This window comes from Diadema antillarum, unplaced genomic scaffold (assembly GCF_040938485.1).
Source record: "Diadema antillarum isolate AM-2024a unplaced genomic scaffold, OU_Dant_1.0 seq00000712_RagTag, whole genome shotgun sequence".
Lineage (NCBI taxonomy): Eukaryota > Metazoa > Echinodermata > Echinoidea > Diadematoida > Diadematidae > Diadema > Diadema antillarum.
Window position 1 is genome coordinate 3,367 of NW_027271616.1, and position 24,084 is coordinate 27,450.

Here is a 24,084-nt window from a genome sequence, read left to right on the forward strand (position 1 = left end):
GTTGTGATTTTTTTTTAATGCGTGGCGTCTTTAGAAATTGTAGTTACAGTCTATACTCACTAGACAGTGCCAAAGCAACTCTACAAAACTCAAGTTGTTCACCAACCGGGAAAGGGGGGACATTCCATCAGTAGAACTAGAATTAGACTCTAGTATTTAAATGTATGTTCATGTGTCTGTAAATTAATTACAATTTAGGCCCTATGTTCTGTTTCATTATTCAGTCTTTGAAGAGCATTCCAGCTTGCAGGAAGAAACAGAATGTCATCAGATTCAGATTCGGATCCAGGTGAAGGCACACTGGAGGATGGAGGCGAAAAGTGTGGAGACAATCTGAATGACGACAGCAGTAAGGATGTGCCTGGTCCATCTACAAATGGATCGGTGAGTCTCACACGTGACCGGCGTGTGTAAGATAGACCAGTTTGCAGTTAGCGATAGTTTAATAGCCCCAAGTTTTAAAGGTATGGTAAATTATAAATTTACTAGTGGTATTGATTGAGGTGAAAATTCAGCTTTTAACATTTTGCAAGGTAGACCTACTTAGAGACCACTCTATCATAATGTTAAAGAGGCCAAGAGCGTACGATTCAAAAGGGAATTGAAAGTTTATTTGCTGAAAATTGGTTTTGAAATGACTGAGATATCAAAAAGAAGGTAAAACCAAGACATCCTGATAAAAGTTGGGGCCTGTTATCATTTCATTAGGATTACTTTTTTTGATATCTCGGCAATTTCAAGGCCAATTTTCATCAAATTGTTAATTTCACTATTAAAAGAATTACCTGTTCTTTCATATTTCATAAGAGGTTTCTCATTATCACACAAACACATACACACACAAAAAGTTGGAAACCTACAGTCCCATCTCAACCAAAAATGTAACATCCCTTTAAACCACTGAAATGAAACAGTGATAAAGCTAAGTGATTCAACTTGATTTTGGTTTTATGTTAACTACTTTCCTTGAATGTTCGGAATTTTCTTTCACTGCAACATATAGAAACTGCTCAGCGCTTTCCATGACATCACTCATCACAACTCTGTTTCTCTATATTTTTTTACTTGACCTTTATCTGCTCATGCACAGAATGTCAATTTGAAGTGGCTTATCATCAGCCTACAAAAGAGAACTGTGGCCTTTATTTTGTTTGATGGCTATGTCATAATATGTTCATAGTACTGAATATATCTTGCTGATTTCATTCAGCTAACTTTGTTTAGTGCATGCTAAAATTACATTGTCTCCTCTGTTCCTGCATGATTTGTTTATTACCAGCTGTCATCTTGGAAAAGGAATGTTGTGTGCATTTTGTGAAATTTCCTTATAAGTTTCACTCCTCATATACAAAGTGACATAAGTCATCTTTGAAATATGTTATGATTACAATTGCTGGAGAGGATTGCATATAAACAAGAATTATGAAAGTTATATTTAACTTTAACTTTTTTTGTAGAGTACCCTTAAAACATCACAAGTGTTCAGAGACAGCAGAAGAATATCTCAAGAACACCTTAATTGTTTGCGGTAAGGCGGATGACAATTCGGTGTCTTATTTAATACAGTGCTGGTAAAGGCAGTTAAGGATTTTACAGAGTATTTAAAGTTTGAATCCTCGCTTTCAAATATTTTACTCATACAGGCAGGGCAGAGTGTGTCAGAGCCTGGGACATCCAGAAATGGGCACCAGTCTGAGGAGATGGATAGCAGTGATGATGATGACGACGAGGATGATGATGATGATGATGACAGTGACGACAGTGATGACAGCGATGACAGCGACGACAGTGATGATGACGCTGACTGTGACGATGAAGCAGATAAAAATAGATTTTTACCAGAGGTGCAGTATGATCAAATCTATCTTAAGTATTATGTTAAATGCTGATTATAACGTAAAAAATTGCGACTTTTGGATTACCAGGAAATCCACAGGTTGGTTATCTGGTAGACTTGAAATATCACAGTCTTAAGTATATTTTCAATGCATGAAGTGTTTTTGATACCTGTTAAAGAAGCATCTTTTTAGTGTTCATAGATAGTGTTAGGTAATAGATAGTGTTAGGTAAGGGATGTTGTTAAATAAAGAAAAGAATTACAAATCATTGCAGAAGCCAGTGATCATTGAAGTGCTATAAAGTGTGGATTATAATTGTAATGTACTATTGTTATGAGTAGCTCTCTGTGACATTTGTGTATGTAGGTAAAGCTACCAAAGACCATCACATGTGAAGAGAGTGTGACGTGTTTGAAGTTTCATCCAAAGGGAAACATGCTGGCAGCTGGCCTCATAGATGGTTCCATCAGTCTGTAAGTATGTCAAATTATTAGCGTGGCCGTTACAGTCTTGTTTGATATGTACCTATCACAAAGAGTAAAGTGGGCAGTTCTGTAGCCTTTGTGACTTTGCTTTCTCTATATGTGTGTGTGTGCATTGTTATGTTTTTGTGTTTTGACTGCAGGAGGGATTCTTAATCTAGCTTACACTATAATGAAGTCTATTGTATGGAAGTGCAAAAATGCCAATTTTGATTACACCACTTTACTTGTGTGTGCAAACATGTCAAAATTTTCTAGTTTGTAGAGAGTCACATATTTGCACTAGCATTTTTCTTGTTTTCATTTGTTATTACTACTTTATGACAGTATGGAGGCATAGAAATTCAGTCTGCTCACACTCATGGCTTTACTCACTTGTCTCTGGTCCTGTGTTTGTTTCAGTTATTCCTACTCAGCTGAAGAGCCCAATGAGGAGCTTCTACTTGAAGAGGTTCACCAGAAGGCATGCAGGGCCTTGGCATTCTCAGAGGACGGTCAATGTAAGAAGGCTCTCTTGGCTAGAGTATTAAATGTGTGTGTCTCCCGTAAGACAGGCTCCCTAAACAGTAATTACATAAGGGCAGTGGGTACTGCAAAGGCGGGTGTAAAAGTAGCTGCCTAGTGCTTTTTGTTCTGGTACATTTGATCATAAGGACCACTGAAAGCTAGAAGTGTGTGACACTTGTGGCTTCAGTCAAAATTTCACTCACCTTCTGAATATGATATCAAAACCAGATGCATTCACAAAGTTCCTCATAAAACATATTAAGCTGCAAGATCTTCTGTTTTTAAGCTGATAGAATTTGACTTTCAGTACCACCCTTTCTTAAATTTCTTTTATCATTTTCACAACGATACCTGACCATATTTCAGACTTGCATCGTCCTTGTTTTATGGATGAATTATGCTGTGTGTATACATTTGTTCTCTTTTCAGCAATCCTCTCAGTGTCCAAGGACAAATCTGTCAGTAAGGTTGACATTGCGTCCGGGAAAGTGGGCCAATGCATAGAGAAGGGGCATGAACATCCAATCTACTGCCTGGCTCTGGTTGATGAAAATCTGGTCGCTACGGGAGATGATGATGGCCATCTCAAGGTAGGGAGGAAGGATTGTTTTGCCGTCTGTAGAAATATAGACAAAAAGAAATTGACTTGATTGTTGGTGTTGTCTGAGTTTTGTCGTATACCCAGTGTCTTTTTTCTGAATTTCATTCCTTTCACTCAAATTTAATTTTAAAAAAGATGTGAAATAAGAGACCAAATCTTAGGTTACAATATATACCAATTCAATACTTTCTTCAAAGATACTCAATATTTTCAAGTCCCATTGATGTTTTGTGATGAAGTTACCACTGAACATGTACATGTTTGGTAGTAGTAGCCCTTCTTTTTTTTTCTTCCTGTTTTTTCACATTCTACAAAAGCTATTGTAGAGATGACAACAGAACAACTAATTGCCCATGAGAAACTGTGTGCCCACCCCATCCCCCATCCCCTTCTTAATTTAGAATATTCCCATGCATCCAATTAGCCTCTGCTGTGGGGATACTTGTGTGATTTCACTGAAGATATATTACTATGTTGCAATCACTTTTTATATAAACAAAAACTCCATGCCAGTATTAATTGTTTTCCTCTAAACAGGAAAAGGGTGGATTCATAGGAAAGCGACTGCTGCAAGCATGGTCTCTGTTGATCTAGTTGTCCTCTGCAAAAAAAAAAAAAAAAAAAGGTCATGAGGTATTATTAATTGATTGATGAGCGCTGTATAGAGGAAGCTGCGATATTATCAAATACAGGTGCCTTCCATAATAACAAAGTCCTCAGGACCAGCAGTTTTCTGTCATTATATCGAAATTTTGTTATAGGCGAACATTAAAGTGCACAAAGATATGTAGATAATCATTTTGAGAATTGAATTCTTACTTTTTTGTATTAAGATTTTTGTTATAGCGATGTTCTTTATAATGGTAGTACACCATATCAAATATTTGTGCCTGTCCAGGTGTGGGACATGAGGACGCCAAGGGCTGTCATGGAGATGAGAGAGAATGAGGAATTCATCAGCAGCCTGACTGTTGGTAGAGACAAGAAGATTCTCCTCGCAACAAGGTATGACCACAGTCAAAGGTCTGTCCGTATTTTATTTGTTGGTTTGTGTGATTGTTTTTTGTTTACCATGTGGGATAAGGAGTAGGCAGTGCTATTGATTTGACTTTTTTGCACCCTCTGATCATCCCTCTGAAATTCACCCATTGAAATCTGATAACACCATTCTGCATTTTTTGCAGTGTATGAGATTATTATTATTTCTTCCTTTTTTAATCAGGCACAATGAATCCTATTTAGATTTTATGCCGTGAGCATTGCTTTGAAATACTTGTTTGTTGGTGATGAATTTGGCCTGTGTTAACCATAGATCTAGGCTATCGCTCGTCTGATCACTGCCAAATTCTGCATACACATTGCATCTGAATTGCTCTTCAAGAATGCATACTCAAATTAGGTAGAGCATTAGTGATATTCTAATTTTATAGAGGGCATTAATTAGGTAAATGTGATTTTATGCATCTTTTTTGTGCTTTTTTTTTCATTTATTTAGCTTTAAAGGCAATTCCTTCCATACTTGTTGCTTTATGATTTGTGCACTGTGTGATTGTTTGTTGCCAGTGGCGACGGGACACTTTCATCATTCAACGTCAGGAGGCGGAGATTTGATCTGCAGTCCGAGCATGTGAACAGTGAGCTGCTGTCGTCTGCACTCATGAAGGTGTGTCATGTGACCCAGTGAGGTCTATTGGTTAATTTGTGATGCTGAATAGTGAAACAAGCATGTTTTACTTTGCCATGGCAACAAGTCTCCTTGGAAGCTTCATCTTTATTTGTATGTCAGTTGCCATCTCATTAGATTCTGGGATCATTTGTGAATTAAAATCTGAAACTTCTCATTTCAACAAGGCAGTTAGTTTAGCTTAAACTTCCGGTTTATTTTGAAAGGTCTGCTGCTGTTCTAGATTTATACAAAGTATGAAATAACCACATGATTCTTTTTGGTACAAGAGAGTCACTACATCAGTAAAATTCTCTCTTGATAGGCGTGTATTGAATCAGTTTTCATAGTTCATTGGATTCACAAGTAAAGCTTGAAAAGGTCAAATTTCTATTCGGTTGGTGTGGTTGAGATGGTTGTTTCATGTTGCCATTCAAAATGGCCACATGCCTGTGGTCATGATGCTTGTAAGTCACCATTTTGTTTCAAGAAAATCCTCGTAAGATGTGATGGTGGGAGATATTGCTATGGTGAGGAGGAGGAAGATATTTCTTGCTAACATGTCACAAAGAGATAATTAAGAGAATCCTGCAAGCACTCCAGTGTGTTCCTATTCATACATGTCTGTACTTGTATTGTAAATTTTTAAAGCAAAACTTTGGAACATTTATTTGCTCTTTGCACTAAAACATATTGGAGTTTTTCCACAGCATGTCATATCCTTTTCTTCTGTTTTGCATAGAAAGGGCAGAAGGTGATATGTGGGGCCAGCGATGGAGCTTTGAACATTTTCAACTGGGGCGAGTTTGGGAACATCAGCGACCGTTTCCCTGGGCACCACTCATCAATTGACTGCTGCGTGCCAGTCACAGATAACATCCTCTGCACTGGGTGTATTGATGGAACGATAAGGTGAGCTTGTTATATCATTAGGAATTCTCACAACACAGAGGCATTCACAATAGGTCCATTCACACACAAGATTTATTGGATATTGGAATGTGATACCAATTTTAATTGGCTGCTGTTCACACATAGCCGAGCAGAACCCAAAACTTTTAAAATCTCTGACCTGAACATGCTTAACCAATGACCAGAGCATGACCCTGGGCACCCTCACCTTGGACCTAGTGAGGGAAGTTGCACGATGGGATTTTTTTTTTAATTTAAAAATCTGGCTTTCTTTCTTTTCTTTTTTTTTTTTGCAGGCCGTTCACAGTGGCTGCGTGAGGCAAATTATCTTGAGTGTTTCCAAAAAAAGTCAAGATGGACAGATTTCTGCATCATGATGCAGATTGCAACAGTTCTGTGTGCCCTGCACAAGAATTATCAGCTTCCGGTTGGAAAACCGTTAGTTTCGGGTGTGTGTGAACAGACCCAATAGGAGAGCATTCAAGTAGGGACTGTACACGCCTTTAACTCAACAGTCACTATCGATATTCAACTATGTTGTAGTGATAATGATGTTATATAGAACAAAAGTGAGGTTGTTTGTTCATGATGAAATGTTTTTTTTTTCATATTTCAGGCCATTGAATCTAGACTTAGGCCAAGGCAATGTATTTGAGGAAAACAAAACGGCTTTATACAGGCTAAAAACACCCTGTTAATGACACTTTGGCTTTGAGTACAATAAAAATTCAGCTTATTTCTTCTCACATGGAACATTGTATCCAAGCTATAATGGTGAGTGTCATGATGTAACTAATAAATGGCATTCTAATGCCGAGTTTTGCAGGAACACTCTTGTATAAGGAGGATTTGTGGAAATCAGTTACAACTCAAGTGACAGTAAGAATCATTAATGAGATAAGTACATGTATATGTCATGAATGTGTTCCATGCCAAATTGGGTATTCTATTGTATGAGACACAAGCAAAATAATTTGAGTAGTGTGTGTATGCTGGAGAACTTCAAGAAAAGCAAGTTTCTTTGTCACTCAATCTCATTGTCTGGTCCCATACCTTGCTACCTTCACTCAGAGCCGTCCATGTGCTACCAAACCGCTTCTTGGGCATCGTTGGGGATCACAACGAACTTCCAGTGGAGAGCATAGCTGTATCCTTTGACTCGGCCTACCTGGCCTCGTGTGCACTCGAGGAGAAGATCCGATTTTGGGGTGTGGAACACCTGAAGAGAGCAAACGTGGACCCACGGGGCAAGGCGGGCAAGCATGACGCCTCGAGGAGACTGACAGAATCCGGGAAAGACGACAATTTCTTTTCCGATTTATGATTGACGCAAACTTCTTGGCATGAAGGGCGTCATGGAAAATATTGGACACTTTGTACAGTGCAAGGGATTTTGTGTGTATTTTTGATCAGCATGTGCCTAACCACCGACAACAATACTCTGTGACTGTCGCGTTTGACTGTTCTGTGCTGCTTGGGGCAGCGATCAGGAATCCATCAACCTTCAGTCAAACCAGCCGCCACAGTCGTGCTGTATTTTATGTACAGTGCATGTTTTTGTAATGAGAGAAATGTAGTACACTCTCTTATTTTGATAAATTGATTTTTTTTTCATTTCATCCAATCATTCAGATAGCATGACTGTTTTGGTCAAACTCCTATCTCCTCCCCCCCCCCCCTTGATTTTTCCAACTAGACTGTACACTCTTCGTGACTTGTAGTCGCAGAAAAACATAAACATAAATCTGTGATAGAGGGCACTACCAACGGATTCATTTTCATGATAAGTCGATTTCAGTTTGTTCTGTCAAACTGTCAATAAATTTGCAGGGGTGAGAACCCAGTTATACAAGAAATTAGCTTTCTAGAAGTGATACAGTTACTCTGCATGGATAAATGTCTGTAATGGAAAGGAAGTACCTCCACAATGGTAGTTTCACTGAATACTCAACCTCCAGCACGGCCAGTAACAAAAACAAAAAATCTTTGTTGTCATCATCTATCCTACTCTGCATAAATGCCTCTGTTACCATGTCACTATGAAAATTCATTCTGGTCAATAAGTTTTGTGAGGTGGTGACAACAACACTTAAAGGTGCGTAGTCCCGGTAGTGTAGAGGGCGCTGTTGAATGAAAGTGCCGATCATCGTTAGCATTGATACGAAGATTACCGAAGTTGAGCTGTCATCAAGAGTAAAGTGTGTAGGTGTTGCTGAGTAATGTTGCCTTCGTTGTCTTCTCTGCGCATCACGCAGTCTGTAGTAATGCCAGGGTGCGTGCATATGTGCTTCTTATTATGACATCACAAAAGCAGACCTCCCAACATTTGAATTTCAAAATTCCTAATGATTTGCGCGGCTCATCAAACTTTGTGTCTCGTCGCGAAATGCCTGGCTTATTGAGATATAATAATATGCATCATGCAGCTACCCAACACACATCTTGATGTTGGGCACATTTACATGCAATTAAGGGATTGTTTCAAGAAGTTTCAAACTGGATTTTTAAAAATCCAGGAGAACCTAAAGAGAGGGGGAAAAAACAATGAAAAGGGTTAGAAATGTGACAAAAAACACAACAGCATTTAGTGGTTTCCATGTAGTCTAAGGTAAAACAGAACTTAAAAAGATAAATTGTTATCTGAACAAAAGGATACAATATTTTGAAATCCATACCAATCTTATCTTAACCAGAGGTACCAGCAACCTCCTCCTCTAATTTTTTTTGTTCGAAGATCTCTGTAGGTTGCCTTCTTACACTGCTGGAGCAATGCAGTAGGATGTGTCTGCTCATAGCACACTGTACCTCTGGAGAGCATGTAGTACTTCTGTATAAGAATGTCTCCTAGTGTTTCAGTGGTCATACTGGCTCTGAATTTTGTCTTTGCCTTGGTCACAAAGCTAAACACTCTCTCACAATCAGCATTGCTGTGGAAAAGTACTAAGACTGCTTTCACAAGTTTTGAGAGAGAAGGGTACTTAATCTTCATGTTCAGATCTTTGAGCTGTCCAATCAAATGCCACTGTTGATCAGCATGGGGGCAGTCAACCACTTCTTTGGGCAAATCATCCACTTGATAAGCTAAGAACTCCAGCTGGTCCATCTGCTGACTGGAGTTCACACCAAGGCAACTGAATCTCTCAGCAAAGTATCTGACACTCCCAAAGTTTACATCCTCTCTTTTCCTCACATCTGCAACCTCTGCATGGCAGATGACAGGGTCCTTATATGGGAACTTCTTCACCATATATTGTGCAGCTGAAGTGTAGTAACTTCGCACAGACTTGAAGAAGGCTGATGTGTCAATCATCTCACTTGCTTGCAAATACTCTCTTGCTGCTGCCCCAACAAACAAGTCTTCATCATCTTTCTGATGCACTCTCTCATCAAATGGAAGCTCATACAAGTTGTCTTTGTATGCATTCATTGCAGCAGGTGTGATAAACCGAAGGAACAGAGCTTTCAGTTGATCTAGAAGCACACTCCTCATCACATGTATGCATGGAGCATCTTTTTGTAATGTTACATTTGCCTTCTCAAAAACTGGTATGGATGCAGATAAAAACAGACAGTAAAGCTTTGTACTCTCTGCACTGAGTGCTCTCACAACTCGTTGAGGTCTTGTCAATGGCTTAGAGTCAATTTTTTTCCCTTCAGTTTCTCTAGCCTCCTCTTTTCCTGTTGCATCTGTCTGCTTCCTCTTTGCACCTTGCACAGATTTAGTTGAAGATGCTACCTTGCTGGAATCAACTCTGAATGTCTTTCCCTGTGATTCCACTTTAGATTTATTTGTGGATGCAGCAGTTGAAGCTACTACCAATGGATTCTTTGCAAAAAATGATATGGGAGGTTGAGCTGGTTTGCTTTTCACAACAGCAGTTCCCTTGGTAACACCAGTGCTAACCTGCTTAGAAGTAACAGTTCCCTTGGCAACATCAGTGCTAACCTGCTTAGAAGTAGCAGTTCCCTTGGTAACACCAGTGCTAACCTGCTTAGAAGTAGCAGTTCCCTTGGCAACACCAGTGCTAACCTGCTTAGAAGTAGCAGTTCCCTTGGTAACACCAGTGCTAACCTGCTTAGAAGTAGCAGTTCCCTTGGCAACACCAGTGCTAACCTGCTTAGAAGTAGCAGTTCCCTTGGTAACACCAGTGCTAACCTGCTTAGAAGTAGCAGTTCCCTTGGTAACACCAGTGCTAACCTGCTTAGAAGTAGCAGCTCCTTTCTTTAGGTCTTCCTGGTTGGATGTGCTAGAGGATGCGACTGTGGTTGATGTACTAGTTGATGCATCTGACATAACTCCTGCATTGGTCTTTTTTCTCCATGTGATAGGTTGAGTTGATTTAGTTTTTTTGGCAGGTGCTGATGATGAAGAACATGGACCAGCACTTCTCTTCCTTGAGCTTCCTGTCTGTGCAGTTCCAGACACTTCCTTCTTGAAGAAAGCTAACAATGCAGGCCACTGCTGAAGAAGTCGATTGATGCACACACCTAAGGAAAGCCATCGTGTGCTCACATGCTTTATGATTTTCCGTACCTCTACATTGTGAAGACATTGAAATTCTTTCAATGTTGACTTCCTCTTACTGCTTTTCTCAAGGTAGAAGTAAACATCCACGAGCAGCTCCTCAATGTTCACTGGCAGAGATTTAGCCGCCTTTTCAGCTGCTATGTGCATCAAATGGCATGCACAACCAACCATGTAGATGTCTTCATATGCTTGTTTCAGATGATATGCTAAGCCAGACTTTGTACCTTGCATGACATTCGCATTGTCAGCACCAAATGACAAACAGTTGTTCCAGCTGACACCTCTTTTGGATAGTTCCTGATCCAGTCCTTCAAAAATCTTGGCTGCAGTAGACTCTTTAATCTCAACCATAGACATCAATGTGGTACAGACACGTCCAAGGGATTCATCAAAATACTTCACGACCAGAGGGTACAGTTTGAAGTCTTCAATGTCAGTGCTGCCATCTGTAGCAAGGCTGTATGGATTACTCTTTATCACATCTATGATCCCACTCTCTGCATTTCTCGCTAAAGTCCGAACAAGCGATCGTGTCTTAGTTTGACCGCAGCGATACTGCTTGGCCACATTGTTGCTTGGAAACATCTTTCTCAAGAGTGGCCCCACATGATCGGAGACAGCTAGAGGCAAGTTATGCTCAATTAAAAACTCTGTCCTGTATACCTCTGCATTTGTCACATCAACTTTCTCATTGAAAGCGCTGAATGTTGTTAGTTTAGGAGTGGAACGAGCAGCGTTGACCAACCTCACATGCTTCTGTGACAATACATGCTTAGCACAATCTCCACTCGGGGAAGTGGGCCACAGCGTAAGCGCTAAAGAGGAGTCGATAGCGTAGGTCTCTATAGGAAACTTGCGCCGTGCGCCCGCGTACGCATTTGACTAAAACACCGGGACCATGCACCTTTAAACACTCATGTGGTGCGTCATCACATTACCTGTATGAAGTCTGAGATCAGAAAAGAAAGAAAAATGCATGTAAAGCATACTATGGTAATATAATATGAACAGTTTTCTAACTTTTAATTTTTTATTAAATATTTTCCTTATAATGAAGTAAGGCAAATTATTTATCCATTCAAAGCTTAACATCCGACAAATTCACTTCTGCCAAAAACCAGAAAATTATTTTCCTGTCATAATATGGCTTTTGTGATGACGCATCACACATGTTCAAAAAGTCATTCACAGTGGAAAGAACACACAAATGCCTTTCAGAGATCTGGTGAAGTTCACTTTTATTATGAAAACTGGCTTGCTCAGTGTAGTGTATGATATAACAAACAAATTAACAAATAAACATACTCAGAATGACAAAAACCTGTAAAGTTTCATATGGTCGTTTTCTATCTTGATATAGCATACTTTAAACACAAGTCTTGCAACAAATTGCGTTAGTGCACTCGGATTATGATATAGTAGGAAACCACAAAGTCAAATTTCACACTTAAATTAGATTTAGTCGCAGCAGAGGGATATATGAAATATATTGGAAAAAAAATGGACGACACTAGATAAAAATACTGTTCTGTATCACAGACAAGTGTTTGGGCACTAATTACAGATTTTCAATGTTGATACCTTAAGCCAGCAAAGATAACCAACAAAAATGATCACACTCAAATCTACCTCTTCTTGCAGATAACTCCCAACACATAAAGACAACTTCAGTGGAAAGTGCTTGTAAATGGAAAATTACTGTACTTCCATTTGTGCACATTGGCTTTGTCCTAAAAAATTCCTATCTGTGATACTTTTTTTTGTTTGTTTGTTTTTTTGTGGATGAATAAAATATTTATTTTGTAGTACAAAAATTAACTTGGCAGTTTCTTTCAAAGTGCTGTGTAACCAATCATGACTTCGGGATTCAGGTAGATCTCTAAGTATACACAGGTTTGAACATAACTTCCGAATGTCATGTGCAAAACATTGCCAACAAGTAGCCACAACAAATGCTTCAAAATGTCATTAGTTTCTACACTGTTTCTTCTTGTTAACTACACTTGTACTCGTTGGATATTGCATTACACACAAAAAGCTTTACAATGATATGGAGGGTTAGACAATGGAAGAATGCTTGGCAAAAATAAAATCCAGAAAACCGACAGTGGAAGAAGATGGAGAACAGACTAAGGGTAAGCAATAATAAATTACTGTAAAATGTCTACAATGGCTCATAAGAAGATTAAACTTTACATGCAAGGCCGTTCATTATCATTCGCTGATTGAGTGCCAACATGGCATAATAATTCAATGATTTTGCTCTCCTGATACATCTTGTGGATTATGGATGCTAAAAATTGCTGCGGCCAAAATTACTTGTTGTTCTAGAATGGGAGCCTCTTGAATAAAGAACAGCATGTTTTAATCCACACTATCCTAACAAATGTACTGTTGGATTTTCTTCTTGCCACTGGAAATAATGTTACGTAAATAGATTAAACTCTACACAGCATTTATACACACTCATACTTTAACACACAGATACATCACGAGAGTAACAATGCAACATTCAGTGTCAAACTGAAGACCAACATAAAACGTTGGCAAGTGTTAAACTGCTCCTCCGGTTAATTCAACCAAACAGTATCATTCTGGTGTGTGCAGCGACATCAGCGTTTCATCACAACACCAAGTGGATGCATACTTCATGCGGAACCACGACAAAACACAAATTTCAGAGCAATCCCTCTGCACTTCATAAAAAGAATCTCCTACGCATGCCAAAGGTTCATAAATTTGAGAAGAATCTTTCATTCCATCAATAACTATTCCCACTATGCTAACTTCAAGACGAGGAATCCAAACAGAGAGCCTGTTTACTACTGTACACTAACAATGCCTTTTATATCGTGCATATTCCATGTACATTCATATTTGCACTGATGAAAATTCTTGCTCTGAGAAGTCACAGGGAATGGAAAGGTCCACATTCTTTGCCAAAAAAATGTTTACAATGAAAAAAAAATATATATATGACTGATTGCCATTTACAACACTTACGGAAAATTTATGATTCTTGGCATACTCAATTCAGAACAGTGTTGCTTTGAATGTAACAAAATGCTGAATCAATCCCATGCCTTTGATGTAGGAAAGAAAACTTTACCATGCAGATCTAAAGCTTAAGATTAAATGTTCCCACATGAATGTATGAGAGGATGCGAATGCCTGGGGGGTTTCATCAACGTTTGTCAGCGCTGATAACTTGAATCACCATAGCAACAGTCAGTGACCAGAGCATCTCAGCCAATCAAAACCAAGGATTTTGCTGAAATTGTCAGCGCTGACAAACGTTGATGAAACACCCCCCCCCCCCCCCCCCCCCCCCCCCCTGGACTTACCAGACACAGGACGGAGGAAAAATCCTGCAAAAGAAAACGTTTCTCCAGTCGGGGACCATCAATAAAATCACAAAAGTATTGTCACTGGTCCAAACTCCTCCTGAAGAATGAGTGATGTGCCCGATGTCAAAGTTTGATAACTGTCTTCACATCTTCAAAAATTCCAAAGACCACAAAGGACAAAAATTATTTAGAAATGATCAAAACAGCTGATGGTACATGTAATCTTGAAGAGCACACAACTATTTACAGATCACACTCAACATTGCAAAACAAAGGACTCGACGATACTATAACTGAAATATTCCACTTTGCATACTGTGAATTTTCAAATTACTTCTATGAAGTGTGCACAATAAATAATCTATAATTGATGTTGCCAGCATGATAAATGGTTTTGACTTTCAATTCATAATCCATGCTGTAATTTTGCAAATCATCCACTTTGTTTTTTTCTTATCCAATTACAATTTTTACAAAGTGGGCAGCACACTTTCAAACTTAAAGATTTATATACCATCATGTAATCAAATAATTGACATAATCATAAAGATTCTTATGTGGGTTATATATTTTTACAATTACTACGACATGGTGATTATAACAATATTGAGTGCGCTGTACAGTATTTAGTGATTGCTGTCCAAGTTTCAGCCGCCTTGGAGTGCCCGACAAACAGAATATAATGTCCGTAGTACAATCATGACTGCGAGGCAGTGAGTAGCAAGCTCACCGAGAAGCCTTCTAGGCGTCCTACATTACTACTGATTACGAAAAGCCTTGTCCATAGAAATTTACACTGTACAACTGGTGTGGACTGCACTCTCAACACCAACGCCCTCCGGCAAAAGGGACGGCCTCGGAGCATGAGAAAATACTTAGCAACAATTCACAGGCGACCCATTTTTCCACGCCACTTTTATTAACCTGCCCATTACACTTAACAGTCTTATCAGGATTTCTGTACAGAGACATTCGATTTTACTGGATTACATAACCATGTGAATGATGCACATTAGAGTTTATGTATTACAAGCCAATGAGATCATGGGTCACACTTTTGAATATGACTCGATAGATACAATCCTGCAGCATACAGAACAAAGGGTCATTCTTCGCATACATCCGGTCTGATTGCATAGGCACTATAATATATAATAACAATAGTAATAATATGAATTTATATTGCCCTAAATTCACTCTGTAGAGTGCTCAAAGCGCTACATACTATTATTACCCCGGTGTCTGGATACATTATTTCCCGGCAGCACTGACAGTGCTCACACTCTCCACTCCCTGGGGAGCATTCCAGCCAGTCGCCATTTTACAGGCGCGCACATGCTGATAAACTAACACCAACATTCTCATCCTACCGGGTACCCATTTATACTCCTGGGTGGAGAGCAGCAATGTGGATAAAGTGCCTTGCTGAAGGGCAAACGTGTTGGGCTTCTTGGGACTCGAACCCACACACAAAAACCACAACCATGTGATTCAGAAATGAGCACCCTTACCCACTCGGCCACGACACCTCCTATATATCATCAAGTCTATGGCAACTGTTGGGTCGGCAGCTAATACCAACAATATATTTTGATGAATAATAATGAGACTGTCAAAGGAATCCTTTCTCCATTTCTTATTTGGCATGACACATTTTAAATACAAATGCCCTTGGATGATAAGAAGGACCAAATGGACCAATGCACAACAATTATCAAACGTATCGTTGGCTGATACAATTACATAGTGCACTATATAAATCAAAGCGAACATTTATTTTACCGAAGGCATTTCCTTGTTACATAGTACTATGTTTTATAGACAAATCATGTACAGATAAATATTCCTACTCTTTTGAATTTATACTCGGTGTATCATATATTTTAGAACAAAACAGGAGGTTCTAATGCATATCTACAAATCATCAATAGATGGGAAATGTAAATTGCATATTTAACAACAACAACAACAAAAAAGAAGCCATAACAAAGGATCCTATAGCATGTTGTACAAGTGCACTGGGGTCTCAAAATGTAGTTTGGTTGGAACGACACACAGAACTTTCTCTTACCACACGACTGTGACGAATAAATATAGGGTGCACGGGTTGTGGAGAATGAAGGGCTATGGAGGTTTTCTACTCTTACATGCACATACCCTGTGGACAAAACCCTGAATGCAAGAACTCTCAGCTCATCTCTATACTCAAACAATTTCCTAGTCTTGAGTACTCAGCACTGCGTCACATCATTGAGTTTGGTCCAAGGTTACAATCAACCTCTTTAACAGTCTCACATACTTGCAAATAAATCGCTTGGCAAACTCACAGTCCATTAAAGACATATAATAGTCTTACCTCAGTCTCCTCTTTCTATCACTTTTATTTTTGAGTGGAAAATTGAGCAAAGAAAATGGGATTCCATCGGGATTCGAACCCGAGACCTCCGGATTGCTAGCCAGGTGCTCTACCGACTGAGCTATAAAAAGCCCTAGTTCAGTGTTCGTCCCAGAAACCCTTAATTCTCAATGCTTTATTTTTGATAACACTTTTAAATGCATTTCTAAGACATACAGTAGGTAATGATGGTAAAAGAAAAAGTCTCTTGCAGAGACTAAACCTGTACCCACCAATCATATGTATTTGCCCCGCCCTGTTTCCATCACCTAGCAACAGGTCATAAAGTTCATCATGCATCTTTGTAGAACATCATCTGTAGAAATCAGTCAGAACCCACTGAAAGGAAAGAAGAGTGCCTAACAAAATGCAAACCGTAACCTAGCGCTTGGAATGACTGTCTTCCATTCTACACGCATTTACCAACTCTGCGCAGCTGGTCTCGCACCTAACAAATTAAAAACTATGCAGTAAACTTGCAATAGAGACTATTCAATCTGACAACACTACTAAAAAAAAAAAAAATAAATAAAAAACATTCACAGACTCCGCATTGCCACCTTGCCATCCCCTCTCCTCTGCACTAACTCTGGCCAAGTCCTGTCGAGATCTCCCATCAATCATGACCTGTCTAAAAGTAAATCAGTTTACAAGCAGAACTGAGAACCAAAAGGAAACTGTTTTATACACAAAACTTGGCCAACCCAAAGATCACTGGACAAAGATGACCAGGATGACCACTGACCAATACTTCTGACATATATACCGGTAGGTAAATGAAGAGGACACAGCATTGGTTATCTCAGTTTCTTCCTCTATCACTCAATGTGTGGCAATCTCCTGTCATTTTCCTCCTTCTCTTACATTGTATATGTCTAGCTGTCGATACCTCTTCCTCCTTTTCTTGCACAAGCTTGATAACCTTGAATCTCCCACACGACATTCCCTCTCCCTCTCTCTCACTCTTGCACTCATGCCTCACCCTCTAAATCAATTTCTATCTCCCCCTTTCCCTCTCTCACTCTGTCTGGCTGTCTGTCTGTCTGTGTGTCTGTCTGTCTCTCTCTCTGTCTATAGCACTCTCCCTCAGTCTCAAGTCAGTAAACTGGATGTCTGTTTTTGAAGAATTTCATTGCAAAATGGACTAAGTGCCATTTTCAAACAATTTACACTAAGTTCATCATCAGATAGAGCAAATAAAAACTTTTCCAGTGATACCTCACTTGCTACATAGCAAGGAATATTCTTGGAGTCATGATTAGAAACATCCCACAATTTCCCATTATTTGATTTGTCTCATTAGCAGCTCTCATTGCAAATATTTGAAGTCGACAGGAATGGAGTTAGCTCCTTTTGGCGATAAAACTCTTCATTCACAGAGTCCCTTGATGATGTCGGGTGGGCCTTCACATGCCATCCATGACAGACTGGTGGATGGGGGGCTTGTAGCATCGGATCTGCTCCACCGGGGGGCTCTCCCCTTCCCCTGCCCTCAGGTACTTGTTGAGGACGGCAAAGATCTGCCCATTCAGGATCTGGTACTTTCTGATGCGGTCCACCAGTCTACCGACCGGCTGCAGAGGGGGGCGAACGTGAAAGTAGAAGAGGAACCGTCATCAAAACTGTCGTAATTTTCAGTTCGGTCTCACAACAACAATGATGACAGTATTTAACATTGTCTTTCTTTGCAAAACAGCATTGGGGGTTTCTAGATAGACTGGATTTAGTTTGAAAGCCTTCGAACAAATTTGACAAAGTTTTAATGTCATTACAATATACAACGGTCAATACAATACAATGTTCATGGTGCAGCATCACCATGGAGATGACAGACTTTCATCTTAAAAAGTAAATAAAGCATTACCAAAAAAAAAATCTTATCAATTTAATCAACAAACAACAGGAAAAATTGCTGGTAATCACTGGAACCCCATTGACGACTTTACACAGCCAAGTGATTGTCATGTAACATTACATGCTTTTCTACGGAGGCACTGTGGCAAAGATTCAATACTGCAAAACCACAAATTTTCAAATGGATGAAACTTTTGCGAATTTCGAGAGGAGCTAAGATTCATGGAAGTACAATGCTCGCGAAAGTGTTTGTCTACACAATGCACTGAATGCCAGTGGCAATTCGCATAAGTTTCATGCTGCAACAGAGGCTGACCGCTCCATTTCGCAAAAGTTCCATGCTGGGAATGTTTCTGATTTTACCGTATTAAACAGAAACACTGTTACTGTCAATCACTCTCAGAAAATACTGGTCTCTAAACCCGTTGAGGAAGGGACGCACTTTCCACAGACAAATTGCCCAAGTACACTTGGGACTCGTCTTCAACAGGTTAATACAAGGAGTAGAGGCTAGAGCAGTGGGCTCGTGTACTCACAATGCCGTTGATGTCTTCACTGACGTTGTCCACCTTGTTGATCTTCAGGATGTGGTAGCTGAAGTCCAGGGCCTCAAACCTCTTCTGCTGGTCCAGGAGGGTAATCAGCGTGCACCCCGCCCAATTCAGACCCTCACCGTAGCTCTCCCTACATTGGCGAAAAGACGTACAAGAAATGACTCCTACCTGACACAATATTTGAAATCATATTAGTGGCAGTTAGGTCATCAGCAAGAAGACCTCAGAACCAGAAAGGCACTTATTTCACAGACTTATTGGCCCGAATTCACGAAGGTGGTCTAAATTTAAACCATGGTTTATGTATATTTCTTCTGCGTAGATATGATTGACACATTGCGTACGCTAACAGGCATCCAGTAAAAAAACGTACATTGATGCGCGCATGTATTGGTACGCCCATTTAACGCTTATTTTAGACCATGCTCTAAATTTGTACCATGGTCTAAGTTTAAACCACCTTCGTGAATTCTGGCCACTAAGTCAGCTCTCTCTCTCTCTCCTGGTGTTGTCAGCTGATGATAGACATTACTTGGCCAATTTCTGCAATATTCTACACACCAAAAAGGCCTAAATTAAGATTTTAGTATTAAAAAGTTTGTATTGAACAAGAGATTTCAGAAAGAATCGGATGCACATTGTCCATAAAATATGATTTCTATCTTCCAAACACCTGCAAAGTGGGAGAAGTATGGAGAAAATTATGATGACGGTGGTCTTATACACCCAGGGAAACCTCTTCAACATTAGCACTGCTCTCTCCCACTGGACCCCTGTCATTATCTTCACCCTTGCATTGTCAGGTACATATTTATACATATCTGAACCAGGAGGGCATATTATGTGGATATCGCATCTTGTCTATGGGTGTATGTTCCCAGTAGGGACTTGAACTCAGGACCTTACATTACAAGAGTCAACAGGCCAATACCACCACAGTGCTCCTATAGAGAGGACAAAGAACCAATGGGTGTGTGTGTGTGTGTGTGTGTCTTACTCTGGGGTGAAGTTGTTCTCCTTGAGGGGCAGGCTGTAGACGAACTGGATAGCGCTCCAGAGCCGGTGGAACTCGGTGCACTCGTCAATGTTCATCACCCCGTTGATGGGCTCTTCCCCGGACCATACAGGGTCGTCGAGGAAGCTGCGGATGCGGGACAGCACCACCTCAAACATGCTGAGGCCGCAGCACAGCCTCTCCCGGGTCAGGAGGTCACCTTCCCTCGTATCGGCCAGTTGCTGGAAAAGTAAGTTCAAGACGATTGGAATGGGTTTTGTGAAGTGATGTGTAAGGACTAACACATTGTACAATGATGTATATAGAAGTCATTTTGTGTGTGTGTGTGTGTGTGTGTGTGTGTGTGTGTGTGTGTGTGTTTAATTCACAGCATATATATGCTAAGTTTCATTTAGATACCACAGACACTTTAATGTTTATTATCCACAAAATCAATTACAGATGGAAGGACAGAAGGACGGAAGGACAGACAGGCAAAGCAAAAATATAATGCCTCAAGAAACACTGTGGCAGAGGCATTAAAAACCAGCACAGGGAAAACATGCCATGCAATACATCAGCAGTCATAAAATAGAGTATCACATATCATTTCCAATTTACTATCTTGATCTGAATGTCGAAATGTCACAAACAGAGGCCAGCTAAACACAGCTGTTCCTCCACGATCGACACTACATCATATTTGTATCCCCTATTCTGCACAGATGCCCACTATAACTGTGTTATGGTGATACCGATATGTGAGGCACTGTGCCTTAGACAATCATGGGCACTGGCATCACACAAATACAAGTGCTTACTAGACAAGGGCCCCTCTGTACAATTATTGTAAAGTTACCACTGATATTATCCACATACCTACAAGAGCAAATAGGGACAAATATTTGGCTATTCCAATGACATTTACAATAACTGCAACTGTGTGGCAATGTTGAGTTTTTATGTAACAGGGCCCAGATTCCATGATCTCATCTCAACTGCACTTTGCTCGTAAAGGCTACCATACAAGCTGAGGGGTCCAGGAACTTACTTCTTGTGAGCCAAGTTTCTCAATCACTGGGACGATATGAAGGGGACCAAAGTTGACCTCCAAGCGTTTGATTTTGGCCTCCAGTTTCTCACCAGCTGGAAGGAAATACACAAACCAGATCAAAAGAAAAAAATCATGTTAAATACTTTTACTCTTGATGTTGCTGCAATAATATGGGTCTGATACATATTTGTTAAACTATGTAGTTGGAACAATTATCTCAGTGGTCTCTCCTGCTGGTTGAATCATTTGTATTGATCAAATTATCTGACTTTTACACATTTCAAGGGCCTGTGTTTATCAAATCTTTTATGAAACTCTATGTCCACCAACTTGACTTGGCAGCACGATCTGCTATTACTGTGGTGTCCCGCGCATATGGTGAAAGCATGATATATATCACGGCGCCAGCTCATGGGATACCACACTTGTGTTATAAACAAATTGATCCTTGGATCAGTGTATATGCAAGAAGTGATGAAGGTTGGCAGCATATACTATGGTAAAAGGTGAATGATTCTCACTACAACAGCAAATTTAGTAATGCTACAGAGCTAACAAATATGAAGAAAACCACAAATATTATTCTAAACATAACACTAATACTTCTACAATATCCCTTACTTGAAATATGAAATGATGTAACACATAACAAACAACAAATTTGTGCACTTTTATTTTTGCACTAGTTACATGTCATGTGAAATTCACAAAAAATTGCCAACCCTTAGAAAACATCCACTTTAACAGTACCACTCCATTCTTTGAAATAAAGAGACATGTTCTGCTGGAGACCCTTGACAAATTGGAGAAATCTGAAGTTGTTTGGTACTTATCGAGTTTCGGGTGCCCTCTCTCTACTCACGCTTGATGTGGGGCTTGGGGATGATCTTCTGGAAGGGGGATGCGTGCAGGAGGTCGCACACCTCCTCCACCGCCAGCGCCTGCTCGATGAGGCGGAAGAAGATGATGGTGTTGCCCACCTCCTGGAAGTTGCGGAAGAGGTTGACCTTGAGGTCGGGGTACTGGGCGATGTCCTGGAGATGCGCTGAGTAGTAGGCTACCACACCTGGTAGAAGTTGTCAAGGAGGGAGTGAGAGAACGAAGTAGACATGCACAGTGACAAACTATGAGGGCAGCAGACAGGTCTCATATTGCACATAAGGAAGCTGAACTAAGACTTCTAGAACTATTTGTGATGTCACAATAGTACAACAACAATAAAGTCAGAGATGATGACAACAACAAACAAGTAGTAGCTGAGAATAATGAGGTAGCCATAATGACTGAGGCATTAAGTCCGAAACAAGTCATGGCTTGTACTGTCGGGTAGAAGGCAATATATAGGAAAGTTTGAAGACGAGGCATGAAATTTATTGTGTATGAACTCTTTAAGACACTGCAACTGCTAGCAATTGCTTCCATTGCAAGGATAACAGAATACTACACTATGAGAAGCTATACATCCTTGCTTTTAATGTAAACATCCCATAATGTGTGCAAAAAATGCACTATGCATCTGATTTGAAATGAATTTGGTTCACATGCAATTCAGACCCCTTCCCTTCACTAACGGTAATCCAACTGAACACAAAAACATTGATGACTAAGATCTATATAGAGGTGAAATAAATGAAGAACCTGTCAGCAGTTCTGGAAGAGAGTTGTGTAGGTCATACTCACCTTTGGTGCCATACTCGTACTTTGGCAGTTTGCACTTCCGGGGCATGACCTCAATCAGCACCTTGGTGTACTGGAGGATGGTGTTTTGGAGCTGCAGGTTGCAAGGTTGGAATCAATGGCTTGTATTTCAATACAGGGATCAGACCAATGCCATGTTGCATAAAATATGGTAACTTTACTCTGTAATCACTGGCAACTACCATGGCAAGACCATTGCAAAGACAATGAAACAAGCACTCAAAGCATTATACATTCCCTCTCCCCCATCCTTTATGAGTTATATGAAGGCATCATACTGGTAGTTGCACACAACATAAACATTATGTCAACCTCACATTGAGATCTCGTTGCAGGCTGGTATATTTCACAAGAATCCTGGACGTAATGAATTCCTAAGAGATCTCAGTGTGCTTTCTGTAGAAAAGGGCCATTTCAGATTGTGGATTGGAGATTTTAAAAAAAAAATGTCCAGAATCCATGACATTGGTGCTGCGTCAGCTGAGGCACAAACCCATAACCTTCATACATCAAACTGGAATGCCAGAAGATCACAACGTTGCTTCGTAAGCAAAAAAGGTGTTGAAGGTGAAAGAAGAGAGGACATGTGATCATGGTGACTCACTAAGCCCTTGACAATCTTCAGCAGTTCCTCCATGATGACAGCAATGCCCTGGTACTCTAGTAGACGCACCATGCATCGTATGTGGGGGATGCCCACGAACGAGGTGTAGAGGCTGTTCACTCGGCTGTAGGCATTGTTCAGGGCCTAACCATGGAACAAAGACAAGTCAAAATCACACATATGACCTTTTGTCACTGTGAGTCCAGTGGTTAGGTAATAAGGAGAAGAAGCATGGAAAGGTACAGATAATATGCACTGATTCTTTACAGTTTTTCAAGGTTAGCAACCTATGGACCACAATATTAAGTTTGACTTTTTCATTCCAATTCATTTTCGTTGACTTTAGACTTTCAGTTAACTTGCATAAATTCTCATTAGCTGGCACACAAAAACACAGCATATTCAACAGCAAAAGTTAGATTCTACATGAGGTACATGTACTACTAGTAGTCACAAGATAACAGGAATGCAGTATCTTATTCAAAATTCTGCACATGTCTATACAGTAAACTTCATGTGATTTGATTTTTTTTTGATAAAAAGGTTCAGATTATCAGCTGTTATGACTGATCATAGCTTCCATACCAATCACATCTTTCCCTATCTATAATCATCTTGCTTTTCTACAAGACACAGACTTCCCTGGCAAAGTACCCCATACTACTGTACATTTGTACATTTAAGAACGAAAAGCATTTCTTGAAAAGTGCGCTACTGCAAGTTCGCTGCCCCCCCCCCCCCCCCCCCCTCCTATCCGTCATCTTCGTCTTCTCAGATCCAGCGAATCCTCACCTTGGAGCCAAAGAGGTAGGACGCTGCAGCAGTCGGAGGCTTGTCCCTGCTTGGAGGGTCAATGAAGGACAGCTTGGTCCGTACGTACCTGCACGGAAAACAAAATACAAGTAGATCACTTTTGGCATATCAGCATCTCACATCACATCACATATTAAGACCCCTCCAAAAAGTTTGCCAAAATTCCTTGTTTTGCGAAGACAGCAACAGCTTCCCTTTTCTAGTACTCCACCCTGAATAAGTATGAGCTCAGATTTGTGT

At 40.1% G+C, this 24,084-nt stretch overlaps 2 protein-coding genes across 2 annotated transcripts in view; one reads left to right on the forward strand and one right to left on the reverse strand.

Annotated features, from left to right (window-relative positions):
- The first annotated feature begins 261 nt into the window (after positions 1-261).
- Positions 262-7,426, forward strand: LOC139737896 (WD repeat-containing protein 55-like). Its single transcript, XM_071648564.1, has 9 exons — positions 262-384; positions 1,644-1,844; positions 2,205-2,311; positions 2,723-2,820; positions 3,257-3,417; positions 4,327-4,433; positions 4,992-5,091; positions 5,834-6,003; positions 7,075-7,426. The coding sequence occupies exons 1-9, from the start codon at positions 262-264 to the stop codon at positions 7,325-7,327; spliced, it is 1,320 nt and encodes a 439-aa protein (XP_071504665.1). The 3' UTR covers positions 7,328-7,426.
- A 9,937-nt stretch (positions 7,427-17,363) lies between these two features.
- The window catches only part of LOC139737876 (cytoplasmic FMR1-interacting protein 2-like), a 45,830-nt gene continuing 39,109 nt past the window's right edge, over positions 17,364-24,084 (reverse strand). The window contains exons 20-27 of the mRNA XM_071648543.1: positions 23,824-23,911; positions 23,032-23,175; positions 22,410-22,500; positions 21,592-21,795; positions 20,727-20,821; positions 19,679-19,917; positions 18,664-18,811; positions 17,364-17,847 (exon numbers count right to left, since the gene is read on the reverse strand). Of these exons, the coding sequence (XP_071504644.1) occupies positions 17,680-17,847; positions 18,664-18,811; positions 19,679-19,917; positions 20,727-20,821; positions 21,592-21,795; positions 22,410-22,500; positions 23,032-23,175; positions 23,824-23,911 (1,177 nt within the window). The 3' untranslated portion in view covers positions 17,364-17,679. The remainder of the gene's footprint in view (positions 17,848-18,663; positions 18,812-19,678; positions 19,918-20,726; positions 20,822-21,591; positions 21,796-22,409; positions 22,501-23,031; positions 23,176-23,823; positions 23,912-24,084) is intronic.